The sequence below is a fragment of the Sorex fumeus genome, unplaced genomic scaffold (genome assembly GCF_029834395.1).
Source record: "Sorex fumeus unplaced genomic scaffold, SorFum_2.1 ptg000063l, whole genome shotgun sequence".
Taxonomy (NCBI): domain Eukaryota; kingdom Metazoa; phylum Chordata; class Mammalia; order Eulipotyphla; family Soricidae; genus Sorex; species Sorex fumeus.
The window spans coordinates 23,095,098-23,110,770 of NW_026606120.1; the positions used below are offsets into that span (position 1 = coordinate 23,095,098).

Consider the following 15,673-nt stretch of genomic DNA (forward strand, 5'->3'; position numbering starts at 1 on the left):
GCCCAGTGGCCGCCATCCGTCTGAGGCCACTGGATAGTCACATTTGGGCCCCCAGTGACGAGACACACAGGGTCTCACGGGATGAGGGTGGAGCCGGGCTTGTCCTCCCCACCCCAATGAGACTCCAAGTCATCGCCCACGAATGGCCTCTCTGGCTCCTGATCAAGCTGCTTAACAACCATGATCCCAGAGACTTAGAAACAAATCTCAAAACCCAGTGGCGTTTGGCAGAAATGCATCTGGACTCCACAGTACGTTACTGTTGCTGGGCCACCCCAGGGAGGAAAGGGTGTTGTCCCTCCGCCTGCTCCCTCTTGGCGACTTGGTGGCTGTCATCCTCTAGAGGCCATTGGACACTCAGGCTTGGGCCCGCAGTGACAAAACTTGTTGGGTCTCACGGGATGGGGGGGGGAGGTAGAGCCGGGCCTGTCCTCCCCACCCTAACAAGACCCCAAGTCATCGCCCGCAAACGGCCTCTCTGGCTCCTCATCAAGCTGCTCAGCGGCCTTGATCCCAGAGACTCAGAAACAAATCTCGAAATTCAGCAGCTTTTGTCAGAAATGTGTCCGGACCCTGCAGTAGGTTACTGTCACCAGGCCACCCCAGGGGGGAATGGGTGCTGTCCCTCCGCCTGCTCCCTCTTGGCGACTTGGTGGCTGTCATCCTCCAGAGGCCATTGGACACTCAGGCTTTGGCCCGCAGCGACAAAACTTGTTGGGTCTCACGGGATGAGGGGGGGAGGTGGAGCCGGGCCTGTCCTCCCCACCCTAACGAGACCCCAAGTCATCGCCCACAAATGGCCTCTCTGGCTCCTCATCAAGCTGCTCAGTGGCCTTGATCCCAGAGACTCAGAAACAAATCTCGAAACCCAGCGGCTTTTGTCAGAAATGTGTCCGGACCCCGCAGTAGGTTACTGTCGCCGGGCCACCCCAGGGGGGAATGGGTGCTGTCCCTCCGCCTGCTCCCTCTTGGCGACTTGGTGGCTGTCATCCTCCAGAGGCCATTGGACAGTCAGGCTTGGGCCCACAGTAACGAAACTTGTTGGGTCTCGCGGGATGGGCGGGGGAGGTGGAGCCGGGCCTGTCCTCCCCACCCTAACGAGACCCCAAGTCATCGCCCACAAACGGCCTCTCTGGCTCTTCATCCAGCTGCTCAGTGGCCTTGATCCCAGAGACTCAGAAACAAATCTCGAAACCCAGCGGCTTTTGTCAGAAATGTGTCCGGACCCCGCAGTAGGTTACTGTCACCAGGCCACCCCAGGGGGGAATGGGTGCTGTCCCTCCGCCTGCTCCCTCTTGGTGACTTGGTGGCTGTCATCCTCCAGAGGCCATTGGACAGTCAGGCTTGGGCCCGCAGTAACGAAACTTGTTGGGTCTCACGGGATGGGCGGGGGAGGTGGAGCCGGGCCTGTCCTCCCCACCCTAACGAGACCCCAAGTCATCGCCCACAAACGGCCTCTCTGGCTCTTCATCCAGCTGCTCAGTGGCCTTGATCCCAGAGACTCAGAAACAAATCTCGAAACCCAGCGGCTTTTGTCAGAAATGTGTCCGGACCCCGCAGTAGGTTACTGTCACCAGGCCACCCCAGGGGGGAATGGGTGCTGTCCCTCCGCCTGCTCCCTCTTGGTGACTTGGTGGCTGTCATCCTCCAGAGGCCATTGGACAGTCAGGCTTGGGTCCGCAGTAACGAAACTTGTTGGGTCTCACGGGATGGGGGAGGAGGTGGAGCCGGGCCTGTCTTCCCCACCCCAATGAGACCCCAAGTCATCGCCCACAAATGGCCTCTTTGGCTCCTCATCAAGCTGCTCAATGGCCATGATCCCAGAGACTCAGGAGCAGATCTCTAAACCCAGTGGCTTTTGGCAGAAATCCCTCCAGATTTAAGTGTTAAAATTTCAGAATTTCAAAACCACATGGCCCTACTGCAGCCACACGACATCATATGTTAGTCATAACAAGCAATAGAACACAAATTGTCTATTGTTGCCTTTTCAGCAGATCTAAGTGTTGGGGTAAAATCTTAAATAATGGTGGGTCTGGTGTCGAAGTAGTGAATGTGATCAAAGTAGAGAGAGAGTAATGTGGAGATCATCTGCCCCACAGGCAGGGGGAGGGTGTGGGATAGGGGTATACTGGGATTTTTGGTGGTGGAGAATGGGCACTGGTGAAGGTACGGGTGTTTCATTGTATGACTGAGACTTAGACCCAAAAGCTTTGTAACTGCTCTCACGGTGATTCAATAAATAAAATTATAAAAAAAAAAAGTTTGAAATGTATAATGGGTAGGAAAAGAATTAGTCTCTTCATTCACGCAAGTACTGCTTTGTACCAAAGTTGACAGAAACAGTAGCAAAACGTCAATGTTTGAAACTATAGAGTTATTAGAATTATAGCAATCTTCAATCATTAATGGTAAGTTGATTCGGTTACCATCATTAGTAAGGCTTAATTGCCAACACATATTAAAAAATGGGGCAGGAGTAGAATAGCTCGGTTTAAGTGCATTAAAAAATTTCATGGATTTAATCATACCTCAGATAGCATGCTGTAAAATTTCTGTCATATTTAATGCCAATTTTCCCTCCATTCATTTAAGGTGATTGAGAATATTCACTGAACTCGCTACTTGTTAAATTTGAATATGACTTTTGAAGGATAAGCTGAGATAATATACTGTGAGATCTGAACTAACTATGGTGCTCATTTTCTGGGTCTAAAGATTTTCAAGTTCCTTTTTCTGCATTCCAGTCAAACGAAGCAGAATTATGAAAGTAGTTTTGCATTCTCATTAGCACTTTGGCCTGAAATACACTGGATATTTGATGATATTGATATTTACAATGTTGAATTTCTGATGGATAACTTGCAATACATATTTTTTTACCCGACTCTTTGCTACTAAATTCCTGCAAGGCAGAATATAATATATATGTATATATTATATATATATGTAATATGGAAATAGTGAATCGTCAAAGCAGCATCATGTAGAGATTGTAAGTAACTATATATATATGGTGTGAAATCATGAAATCATGAAGCAGGGAGCAGGTTAGAGGATATTTAAAGGGTGGGTCCAATGAGATGAGATGGGAGGGGCTGGATAGAGCCCATCATTAGTTAGCTCCTCACAAGCATCACATTGGCCAATCCCAGGAAGCAATCAAATGGCAGAGTAAAGAGGGCACTGCAAGGAAGGAGTGACAGTTGTGGCCGTTGAGAGTTTCAGTTAGTGCTTAAGCTCTAATTTAGAGGAGGTGGCCAGATTGGTGGTTGCAATCTGATGGGAGAAACAAGCGAGGGTAAGGAGAGAGAATATTTATAAACCCAGACACTTTATAAGGGAGTGTTCGAGGCTACAGGTTGTTGCAGTGTGCATGTGTTTGTGTGTGTGTGTCTCTGTGTGTGAGTGTGTGTGTGGGTAAGAGGGGTTGTCCAAGGAACGCCTTTTCTTTCCTGTCTTCCATGGCCATCCGAAAAATTTGAGCTATTAACTAGGAGCTGTAACACTGAACAAATCCAGGCTCATACGGACAAATCACAGGCATCCGCCCTGACTCAGAACTGGCCTCAAACTGTGGAGACATTGTGGACAGCTTCAGTTATACCATGAAGGGATTGTGGCAGGCATCTTCCAGGGGAAGTTAAATTTTGCATGGTAGTTTAACAGGTGCCTGAAGGGCTAGTAAGGAATTGGACTGCTTGTTTCGCCCTGTCCCTGGCCAATTTTTGATCCCCAGTCCCCCGACTTGTTTCTCAAATAGCTTCCCAGTGGATCCTTTGTTCAGAGCCCTGAATAACTCTGAACTCTGCAGGAATCGACTGAAAAACCAAACCAAGACAACAAAAGCAGTATGTCCGTAAGTGCAAAGTATGGCTTTCAGGCCTTTATTGTTTTCTTATTTGCTATTTTGTCTTAGCAATCCTACATGATACTGCCTTGATCATTCCAGTTTTCCAAGCCATGATTGGGAATAAGGTACATACTGGAGTGTACATACTACTATCTTTTCTGCTTCTGATGTTTGGCAAGTATTAACATCTCTCTGTTAGTCTATATGACAAAATGAATATTTTCATCAATGAAAAGGACTTGGATATATAGATTGATGTGAGATGCACAATACTTCATATGTTCATCTTATTGGGGACTTAAGGTCACCTTCTTAGAACTGAAGTCTGGTTATGGGCAGTGAATGTTTGGTGGGATCTTTAGGCTCTTTCGTAATCCAATAAACTTGCCCTTTTCTTGGGTACAGGGTGTTGGATCACATCCACTGATTCTTGGGCTTTTCTCTTGACTATCTTCTCAGGGATTAGGGATCAGTCCTGATGGATCTCAGGGACCACATGGAGTGTTGGGGATTGAATTTAGGTCCAACATGGGCCAGACGAGAGCCCAGTTCACTGTACTCTGTCTCTTCAGTCCCCTAAAGTCATTCTTCTCCCACCTCAAACTTCCCATTCAAAGGAGTGTCTTGAAAATTGAAAAGCATTGATGGAAAAAAATCTACAAATTCCAAAATATTTCAGATAAAAGAATGTGTGTAACAAAAATGTTACAATTTGGTTACAGATCTAATTTGGATGTGTAATTAAATTTGACTTTTGACATCCAAAATCGAATGTCAATATTGCAGCTGTTTTTGTATGAAAAAAAGAACTTCCAAAGAATATAATACAAACCATGCTCTATCACATAAAAAATGTCAAATACAGTGCTCTTAGCATCTACTCACATATCATTTAGTTTTAGGGAATAAGTCGTGATTAAAAGGTCTATAGCCAATGGAGTATTATGTAGATGTTAGAAAAGATGAAGTCATGAAATTCACATAGAAGTGGAACTACTACATGGAAACTATCATGTTAAGCGAAATGAGTCAGAAAGAGTGGGATAGACACAGAAAGTCTGCATTTATCTGTGGAACATAAAGCAGCAAAATGGGAAACTAACACCCAGGCGTGGCCAAGATTAGTACCAGGAATTTTGCTCTGTGACTTGGAGGCCAACCACATGTGCTAGGGGAAAAGGAAGCTCAGATAGAGAAGAGAGCACCAAATAAAGGGTGTTGGGAGGATCCTCCCAGGGTGGGAGATGCATGCTGAAAATAGACTATAGACCAAACATGATTGCCCCTCTACGCCTCTCTTGCAAACCTCAGGACCCAAAAGGAGAGAGAGAGAACAAAAGGGAATTCCCTGAGACAGAGACAGGTTGGGATGGGGGGAATGGGGATGGGAGGGATGCTGGGACCCGTGATGATGAAGCATGGGCGCTGGTGGAGAGATGGGTACTTGATCATTGTATAACTGAAACCCAAGCACAAAAATTTGTAAGTCTTTAACTGTATCTCATGGTGTTTCACTAATAAAAAAATTTTAAAAATTAAATAAAAGCTCTATAAATATGTTTTGCCTAGCTGAAACGTTAACAGCAATAAGTGGCACACATGAGTCACATTTTTTTAAATATCTGTACCAAAAATATTACTTATCCAGTTTCCACTCAGTATCAGTGCTTTTAGCAATAAGACATTTTGAAAAATGACTGTTAATATCTATGGTTCCAGATATAAGTCCCATAGCAAAGCCTCTCTTAGCCAAAGCACACATTGACACCAATGCCCTTACCTACAATGTCATGTTAGCAATAGTAGCACATTCACGTACAATTCCTTTAATCCAGACCCTTAACAAAAAAGACACTTAATCAAATGTTCTTGTAAGTGCACATACTGAGGTTTGGGGATGGTCTTAGCTCAAGGGGTTGCAAATCAAAATGTGCTCAGGTCTTAGTCCTGGTTCTAGACTCAGAGATAACTCTTGGCAGGGTTCAGATGACTCTAAGCTTGACCCAATTCCCAGGGTTTCCCATAGATGGACATGGTGGTAACATCCTGCGAGAGCGCTCGCCTCTTCTCCTCATCATTTGACCCCATCCTCCCATTTCCAGTTGACCTGAATGAATTGGTAGGACCTGGAGCCTCAGTGCACGTCCACAAAGATAATGTGTCTCCCCTTCCCTTCTCGCGTTCTTCTGCTTACCAGGGCCTGTGGTTTAACCCCATGACTGCTAGCTTCCTGGGAGAGATCTAAGAGGGGATTGAATAGTACATCAAGTAGGAAAAAGCCCTCGGAGTGAAGGTGTCAGGGAAATGTGGGGGCAGTGGAGGGACCCTGGACAGGTGGGGACAGGGCAGGGGCTCTGGGCTGCAGGTTCTCGTTGCTGCCCACCCTTCTCCACCCTCCCCGTTGCCGCCATACCCTGCTGGCTGAACTTGTGCCTCTTGTCTCCTGCAGCGTGGAGTGGACGTGTCAGGACAAGAGCAGTCTTTGTCCATTCCAGGTGGAAGTACCCCAGGCCTGTTCCAGCAGAGACCAACCAACGCTTTTTTTTCAGGGATGTGATCTGGCACAACTCAAAGACCTCTGGGCTTCTTTGTAGCATTAAGAAGTTATGACCTTGTTTCAAGAGGTGTTGGAATGTTTCCAAATCTTTGCAAAATTTTGTCTGCCCTCAAAATTGGGGTCAGTTATTGTTAGAACCATTAATAATAATAACTCTTGTTGAAGTTTAGGCAACATGTTTATAATAGTGTTGATTTATTTGATGAGTTACCATTCCTCCCCATTCCTTAAGTTACCCATGCTCTTATGCTATTCTTGTCTGCCTTTCATCCTCCCATATTCACTCCCTTCTTACTTGATAATTTCAGGTTTGTAATTCATAGCCTTGGGTTTGTCTTCACTTGATACCATTTCTTTGTTTTCTCTCTATAGATACCACAGATGAGTGATATCAGTTGGTGTTTGTCCTCTGACTGATTTATTTTTGGTTCTTGGCCCACTCCTGGCAGTGCTCATGGCCTACTCCTTTCTCCTCGCTAAAGGTTCACTCCTGGTGGTGCCTGGGGACCAAACTCAGTCCTCATGTATGCAAAGCATGTCCTCTGGGCCACTGAGCTCTCTCTTTAGCCCTTTCTTCTGACTTCTTTTATTAGCATCATACCTTCCAGTTCTATGTGTGTTTCGGCAAACTGCATCAGTTCATCTTTTCTATTTTTTCTTTTCCCCTTTCTTTTTTTTTTAATTGAATCATAGTGATATACATATTTACAAAGTTGTTCATGATTGGATTTCGGTCATATAATGTTTCAATACCTGTTCCTTCACCAGTGTGCTTTTTTAACCACCAATGATCCCAGTTTCCCTCCTGCACCCGACCCCTCTCCCACTGTCTGCCACTAAGGCAAACACCTCTCTCTCTCTCTCTCTCTCTCTCTCTCTCTCTCTCTCTCTCTCTCTCCCCCTCTTCTTTTGGGCCTTATGGTTTTCAATGCAGATAGTTTATCTTTTCTTATAATTGCATACTATATCATTGTGCATAATAGAAATTCTTCATCCACTCATCTGTCACTGGACATTCTAGTTGTTTTCAGGTTCAGGTTATTTCTCTAAGTGATACAATGAACATAGATGTGCACGTGTCTCTTCAAGCTAATATTCGTGTGTGGTAAATGCACAGAGAAGGAATCTCTGGTTATATGGACACTCTAGTTTTATATTTTTGGATTTCCAGACTACTTTATATAGAAGCTACCAGATGACTAGTCGATGAGGGTTCCTTTTACTACTGGTTGCTTCCCGTCTTTTGATAACGCCATTCTCATTGGTGTGAGGTAGTATTTCTTTGACATTCTGATTTACATTTACCTGAATAAAAGTGATGATGAACACTTTTTCATATGCCTGGCCATCCAAATGTCCTCTTTGAAGGAAGTGTTTTTTCACCTCCTCTCCCACTTTTGATGGTATCATTAAATTTTTGTTATTGTTGAGCTTTATGAGGACTTCTGTGTCTTGAGTATTAGCCCCTCATCTAATATATAGTGTGTGAACATTTCTTCCATTTAGAAGGGTGTCTTTACTTTTATCCCGTTTCTTTTGGTATGTAAAAAAATTTTAATTGGTATAGTGCAATTTTCTTATTTTTGTTATCTTTGCTAATGGAAGCAAATAACTGAAGACACCTCTGAAATCCATATCCTAGATAGCTCTGCCTGCATATGTTCTTCTCAACATGTTCTATGGATTCAGGTTAATCTTGATGTCAGTAATCCATTCTTAATTAGTTTTTGCATATTTTATGCAAAAAAGGTTTCTTTTGTATATACCTATCCAGTTTGCTCAGGATGAATGAAGGGGCATTCCTTGCTCTACTGAGTATAGCCAGATTATTTATTTATTTATTTATTTATTTATTTTTAAATTTTTATTAGTGAAACACCATGAGGTACAGTTGTAGACTTAAAAATTTTTGTTCTTGGGTGTCAATTATACAGTGTTCAAGTACCCATCCCTCCACCAGTGCCCATTCTTCAACACCACTGATCCCAGTATCTCTCCCACTTCCCTTCCCCCCCCCCATCCCACCCTGTCTCTGTGGCAGGGCATTCCCCTCTGTTCTCTCTCTCCTTTTGGGTGTTGTGGTTTGCAAAAGAGGCATTGAGTGGCAATCATGTTTGGTCTATAGTCTACTTTCAGCATGCTTCTCCCATCCTGAGAGGATCCTCCCAACACCCTTTATTATTTGGTGCTCCCTTCTCTGTCTGAGCTGCCATTTCCCCTAGCGTGTGCTATAGCCAGATTTTTTTTTGAAATTTTTAAAAATTTTATTTTAATGAAGCATTTTTTTAATAATTTTATTAGCCATTTAGTGGTGGCAAGCAATATAAAATAAAATATTGTGGACCTGCTGTAGGGGCAGGCTTTGAGGAATGGTTAGGAAAATGGAGACAATGGTGGAGGGAATGTCACAGTGATTGTGGAATTGGGGTTGGAATATTGAATGCCTATAACAAACGCATCATAAACAACTTTGTAAACCAGTGTTTAAATCAATTGGGGGAGGAGAAAAGGAACCGGTACATATGCACAACGGAATACTAGATAGGATGAAGTCCTGCGATTCTCTGTTAGCTGGATGGAACTAGAGGGTGTCATGCTGATTGAAGTCAATCAGAAGGAAAGGGACAGATAGAGAATCATTTTTCTCATGTGTGGATTACAAAGAAACATAAAAGAGAATAACAAAAGGCTAAAGTGAATAACGGCCAACGTAACAGAACCTGGGAGTAGTTCTAGAGAACTAAGTTTGCCAAGATGGTGGGAAGGGTCCTTTAGACATTGGTGGAGGGACAATGACACAAGTGGGAGGTGTGGTGTTAGAACACTGTATGCTGCAAAGTTTATTATTAGTAAATTTTGATCTGGCACTATAGCTGGTGGTGCTCAGTGCTTATTCTGGCTCTGCACTTAGGGATCACTCCTGGTAGAGTTTGGGAGACCACATAGGCGAATTTTTTTTTATTATACATTAGCTGTACATAGATTTGAGGACTTATCTCTTGGATCTCATTTCTATTCTACTGATTTGAGGGTGCATCTTGACTCCAGTTATGCACACACAAATGTATGTTTTTTATAGCTTTATAGTATAACTTAAATTCCAGAAATGCAATACCTTCAATGTTCTTTACAATTAGAACTGCTTTGACAGGGATTCTTTGATACCACACACAGTTTAGCCAAAAGGGAGTAAGTTTTATAGCAGTCAGGGATGCCATCAATACTGCCATGAAATATTTCCTGGAAGAGGCATGTGTGACATTTTATACATTTCTCAACATAGAAAAGAGCAAAGACAAACAAAACATAAATTTTGTGGCCATATCCCCGTATACTGTGTTTATCTATCTAATGAAATAGGTAAAAAAAAAAAAAAAAGTACTACCGGATGATTTTTCCCGAGGTAATTTAGCTGAAAGAAATGTAATCTGTGACTTTACTAATTTTGTTTTTTCCTTTTTCATATTTAAATGTTTTTATTTATTTGTTTGTTTCTTTGCTTTTTGGGTCCACATCCAGCAGTGCTCGGGGGTTACCTCTGTCTCTGCACTCAGGGATCATACCTGATGGGGCTTGGGGGACCATATGGGATGCCAAGGATAGAACCTGGGTAGGACTGCATGCAAGGCAAGTATCTTATCCACTGTGCTATCTCTCCAGCCCCCAAATGTTTTTGTTTCTTTCAGTAATGACTAGCAAGAGCATTTGCTAGTTGAAGCTGTTTCTAAGAAGTCCTACATCGCCAATCCCCCATATTCTTTACTATTCCAGAGGCGTTGTTCCACAATCTGCTAAGGCTTATCTTGATCCCCTTCCTGTGCTTCTGTCAGGAAATGCCGTCTGGGGTCACAGCTTGCCCCTGCTTAGCCACATTCTGAGGAAACATGAGCCCAAGCATGAGGGCACAGCACGTCTGATCACAGGGCATGTCAGGAGCCATAATCTCAATTTCATAATCTTGCCTTCTTTCATTATGTTTACATGCAGCTTTTTGTGTCATGCAAATCACATTTTTATTTATTATATACAAAATTATTTTTACTATGGACAATGCATAAATAAACTATATTACCACCAAGGCAAAGAAAACTCTCATTAACAATGTCGTATTTTTCTTACCTCCCTCTTGTTTCTATTTTTATTTAGGCTCTAAATTACAAAATGCTTAATAAAAGGGTTTCAAGCACACACTATTCCAACATCAAGTTTTTGCTTTGCAACTTTTAAAAAGGCAGTATTGAAATTTTCCTAAATATAGGTATTTTTTTTTACTTAGAGCCTTAGCAGTTTATAGCTACCATACTGTTCAGCATTTGAGTTTCTAGCTGACCTCCTAGGGCAGTTAAGTAGGAAAATAGCTACTCTACTATACACATAAATAAAAAGCTTGTTAAGAAATAAATAGTTCAACTAGATTATTGGTTCATTTTCCTTTGGGCCATATCCAGTAGTGCTCAAACATTATTCCTGACTGTACTTAGGGTTCACGCCCAGAAGCGCTCAGCAGTATACATTCAGAGCAGCGGGTCTAACCAAGTCTGTCACATGTAAGGCAAGTACCTTAACCCCTGTACTGTCTTTCTGGCTCTGATTCACTTTTCTTTACACTGAAAGCACACATGAAATTCATCTGAGCCAATTTTACTTTCCCACACTTTTCACTAATAATAAACACAAAAAATACATTATGTTATTTTTTCATCCTCTGGAGTTTAGAATTTTTACATTAGTTTGTTTTACTATGTGGGGAACTGGAAAATAAAAATTAAATAAGAAATATAATCATTTAGGGGAGGTGATGGAAGGGAAACTGAGACATTGCTGGTGGGAAATGTACACTGGTGAAGGAATGGGTGTGTATGACTGAAACCCAATCATGAACAGTTTTGTAATTGTGTATCTCACAGTGATTCATTAAAAAGGGGGGAGGGAGAAACAAAATTCCTTTGGAATAAAACCCACAAGTGATCATAACAAGCACCAGCTTATAAAAAATGAACAGGGAAAACATTAGAATATAAAAAATAAAAATATTTCACTTTATTCTATTAAGTAACCATATGTGCTGTTAATCCTTACTCTGTTGTTACTCAGAACTTTAGCTGTAAGTGAAAGTGAAGGTTATATTTGAAGTTTTTAGAGAATTGAACCCAGAAGCACTGCTTACTTTGTAGGTAGGAATTTCCCTGTAAGAGAAAATACAAAGTTTATATAGGCAAAGTGCCTTCCATTGATAAACTACTTAATTAAAAACATTTTCCTAGAAATTTAAGGAGTAGAATTACTTTAAAAAATTAAAATTTATTATTTTTTTCAATGTAGGATTATTGCTATTCATTCAGCCACTGATTAAGCTGATTTAAGCTGATTCAAGCTGGTATAAACTTCACTAATAATTTTTTTGTTGTTGCTTTTTGGGTCACACCCTGCGATGCACAGGGGATACTCCTGCTTCTGCACTCAGGAACCACCCCTGGCAGTGCTCAGGGGACCATATGGGATGCTGGGAATCGAGCCTGGGTTGGCTGCGTGCAAGGCAAATGCCCTCCCCGCTGTGCTATTGCTCCAGCCCCAAACACTAATAAATTTTTTAAAGAAAAAAATATGTGAAAGGGAGGGATGCCTGCACTGCTAGTAAAGATGTACAAATATTCATCTACACTGGTATCTCATAGCTTATCGATCTGGGAGATGATTGGGCAATCTCTTCAACCTAAAAAGGAAAGGAAAGTAAAGGCCCTCCCATTGTTCATCGATTTGCTCCAGTGGGCCCAGTAAGGTCTCCATTGGAGATTTTGTTGTTACTGTGTTTGGCATATCGAATACATCAGAGGTGGCTTGCCAGGCTCTGCCGCAGGGGCGAGATACTCTTGGTAGCTTGCCAGGCTCTCCTCTCTAAACCTAAGTGTTGTTTCCTGGGGGCCCAAAAGCTGGATGCAGTTTGGGACACAGAATCTATTGCCCTGTTGCCTTGCCCCTCCCACAGGTTGGGGTGAGTGACTGCTCCTGTGACCGCCAGTTAATTTCCCCCACCCTATCTCATTCAGGGAAAGAAGATACCACCATCCCCAAACCCCACCAGCTCCTTCCCAGGCAGTGAGGGGGATTAGGCTAATAGCGTGCTAGAAACAATCAACCTCCAGAGTACAGTGGGCATCATGGGTAAACAGCGCAGAAAAACACAATGAGGAGTGGATGAATAGAGGAGCCCTGAAACTCACATAGTTAATCTCTCAGAAGAAAATTCAGAAACAAACTAGTGAGAATGCTTAATGAGCTCAAAGATACAGTGGAATGGACAGCCAATAAAATACAGAAGGAAATTAGATTAGTGATAAGAAAATTGCAAACAGAAATCCATTAATTAAAAATTTGGTTGATGAAATAAAAACTCAATGGGTGCCCTTAGCAGGAGAGTAACAACGGCTGGAGATAGAATCACTGAACTTGAGGATGAGATGCAGAAAACCTCTAAGGAACATCAAAAGATAGAGAAAATCCACAAAATAACTCCAATCTAGATCAGAGAACTCTGGGATGAATTGAAGAGGAACAAAAGAATCATTAGAGTACCATGGGGGACAGGGAGGCAACCCCAAGGAGATATTAGTAGGTAAAGACATCATTCCCAGTGCTGGAGAATGCAGACATCCTGATCCAAGAAGACCACAGAGTACCATCTAAAATAGGTCCTAATAGAAAAGACCCCAAGGCATATTGTAATCAGAATGACAAATACCGTAGATAGAAATACAATACTGAGAGAAGAGGTGGAGGTGGAGGAGGAGGAGGAGGCGGAGGAGGCGGCGGCGGAGGAGGAGGAGGAGGCGGCTCGGAGAGCGAGCAGCGAGCTGGAGCACGAGCGTGAGTGAAGCCCGCCCGCCCGCTCGCCGCCGCCGCCGCCGCCGTCGCACCGCCCGGCCCGGCCGCCGCGCCGCGCCAGCCCCGCCCTCGTCGCCAGGCCGCAAGGGCCGCGCGCGCCAGCCGCCGGGGAGCGAGCGAGCGAGCGAGCGAGCCCGGGAGGAGGCGGCCGGAGCGAGCGAGGAGCTGCGCGTGTGGCGAGAGGGGAAGCCGCCGCCGCCGCCGCCCCCCCCCGCCGCCCGTCGCCTGCCCTTCGCGCCTCCCCGCCCGCCCCCCGCGGGAGCAGCACCACGTCGGCGCCGGCGGCCAAAGTCAGTAAACAGGAGCTCAACTCCAACCACGACGGGGCCGACGAGACCTCAGAAAAAGAGCAGCAGGAAGCGATTGAACATATTGATGAAGTACAAAATGAAATAGACAGACTTAATGAGCAAGCCAGTGAGGAGATTTTGAAAGTAGAACAGAAGTATAACAAACTCCGCCAACCATTTTTTCAGAAGAGGTCGGAATTGATCGCCAAAATCCCCAACTTTTGGGTAACAACATTTGTCAACCATCCACAAGTGTCTGCGCTGCTTGGGGAGGAGGATGAAGAGGCGCTGCATTATTTGACAAGAGTTGAAGTGACAGAATTTGAAGATATTAAATCGGGTTACAGAATAGATTTTTATTTTGATGAAAACCCTTACTTTGAAAATAAAGTTCTCTCCAAAGAATTTCATCTGAATGAGAGTGGTGATCCATCTTCAAAGGCCACTGAAATCAAATGGAAATCTGGAAAGGATTTGACGAAACGCGCAAGTCAAACACAGAATAAAGCCAGCAGGAAGAGACAGCATGAGGAACCCGAGAGCTTCTTCACTTGGTTCACTCACCATTCGGATGCTGGTGCAGATGAGCTCGGCGAGGTCATCAAAGACGACATTTGGCCAAACCCATTGCAGTACTACTTGGTTCCTGACATGGATGATGAAGAAGGGGAAGGAGAAGAAGATGACGACGATGATGAAGAGGAAGAAGGATTGGAAGATATTGATGAAGAAGGGGATGAAGATGAAGGTGAAGAAGATGAAGATGACGACGAGGGAGAGGAAGGAGAGGAGGATGAAGGAGAAGATGACTAACGGAACACTGACGGATTCCAATCTTTTTTAATTTTCTCCAGTCCCTGGGAGCAAGATGCAGTCTTTTTTCTTTTCTCTCCCCCTCCCCTAGCCCTGCCCCGCCCCTCCCCGTCCCCACTCCCTGTGCTCAGTCTGTCGCCCTGTTTTTTGAGGTCTCTTTTTCTCTCCTTTACACCATGGTTCTCTACCTAATTCGGGGAAATACCTTGAACAGAATTCAGTGGGGAAAGACTACTGGTTTCTGTTCCAAATTAAATTTTATCACTTCTCGTCTCAACACAGACTTGATGGAATCTACACCACCGTGCGCTGCGGGGAAAAAAGAAAGACCTTCTGCACCCTTAGCTCTGCTGAAGCTGGAGGGCCAGGCCCCTGTGTAGTAGTGCATAGAATTCTAGCTTTTTTTCTCCTTTCTCTGTATATTGGACTCAGAGATGACACTGTGTCTCTATGTGAATATGGACAGTTAGCGTTTACCAACATGTATCTGTCTACTTTCTCTTGTTTAAAAAAAGAAAAAAAATCTTTAAAAAAAATGGGGTTATAGAAGGTCAGCAAAAGGGTGGGTTTGAGATGTTTGGGTGGGTTAAGTGGGCATTTTGACAACATGGCTTCTCCTTTGGCATGTTTAATTGTGATGTTTAACGGACATCCTTGCAGTTTAAGGTGACACTTTTAAAATAAAATTCTCTCCTAATGATGACTTGAGCCCTGCCACTCGATGGGAGAATCAGCAGAACCTGTAGGATCTTATTTGGAATTGACATTCTCTATTGTAATTTTGTTCCTGTTTTATTTTTAAATTTTTTTGTTTCACTGGAAAGAAAAGATGCTCAATTTTAAACGTTAAAAAGTGTACAAGTTGCTTTGTTACAATAAAACTAAATGTGTACACAAAGAAAAAAAAAGAAATACAATACTGAAAGAAGCAAGATCAAAGAAAGGAATTACATGCAAAGATTTACAGCATGTAATTCCTTAGATTTACAGCGAAACTATTGAATGAAACCCTGTAATCCTGAGGACAGTGGTGCGATATAGTTCAAAAACTTAACAAAATGAAGGCTTCACTAAGATTCTTATTCAGATTTGAAAGAATGATAGAGAAATTCACGGATAAACAATAGCTCAGGAACTTCATAGGCTGAAAATCAATCTTAAAAGAAAAACTCAAGGGGTAACAACTGTAAGGCAAGACAAACTCCATAAGCATAAAATTCCTCTAAAAGAAAGATGGCACAAAACCCCATCACAATAATCAATGATGTAAATGTACCG

At 43.3% G+C, this 15,673-nt stretch overlaps 1 protein-coding gene across 1 annotated transcript in view; it reads left to right on the top strand.

Moving 5' to 3' along the window:
* LOC130034948 (protein SET-like) overlaps positions 1–15,227 on the top strand; it is a 62,067-nt gene extending 46,840 nt beyond the window's left edge. Inside the window, exon 4 of the mRNA XM_056126453.1 lies at positions 13,372–15,227. Coding sequence (XP_055982428.1) covers positions 13,372–14,395 — 1,024 coding nt within the window. The 3' untranslated portion in view covers positions 14,396–15,227. The remainder of the gene's footprint in view (positions 1–13,371) is intronic.
* The last annotated feature ends 446 nt before the right edge of the window (positions 15,228–15,673 follow it).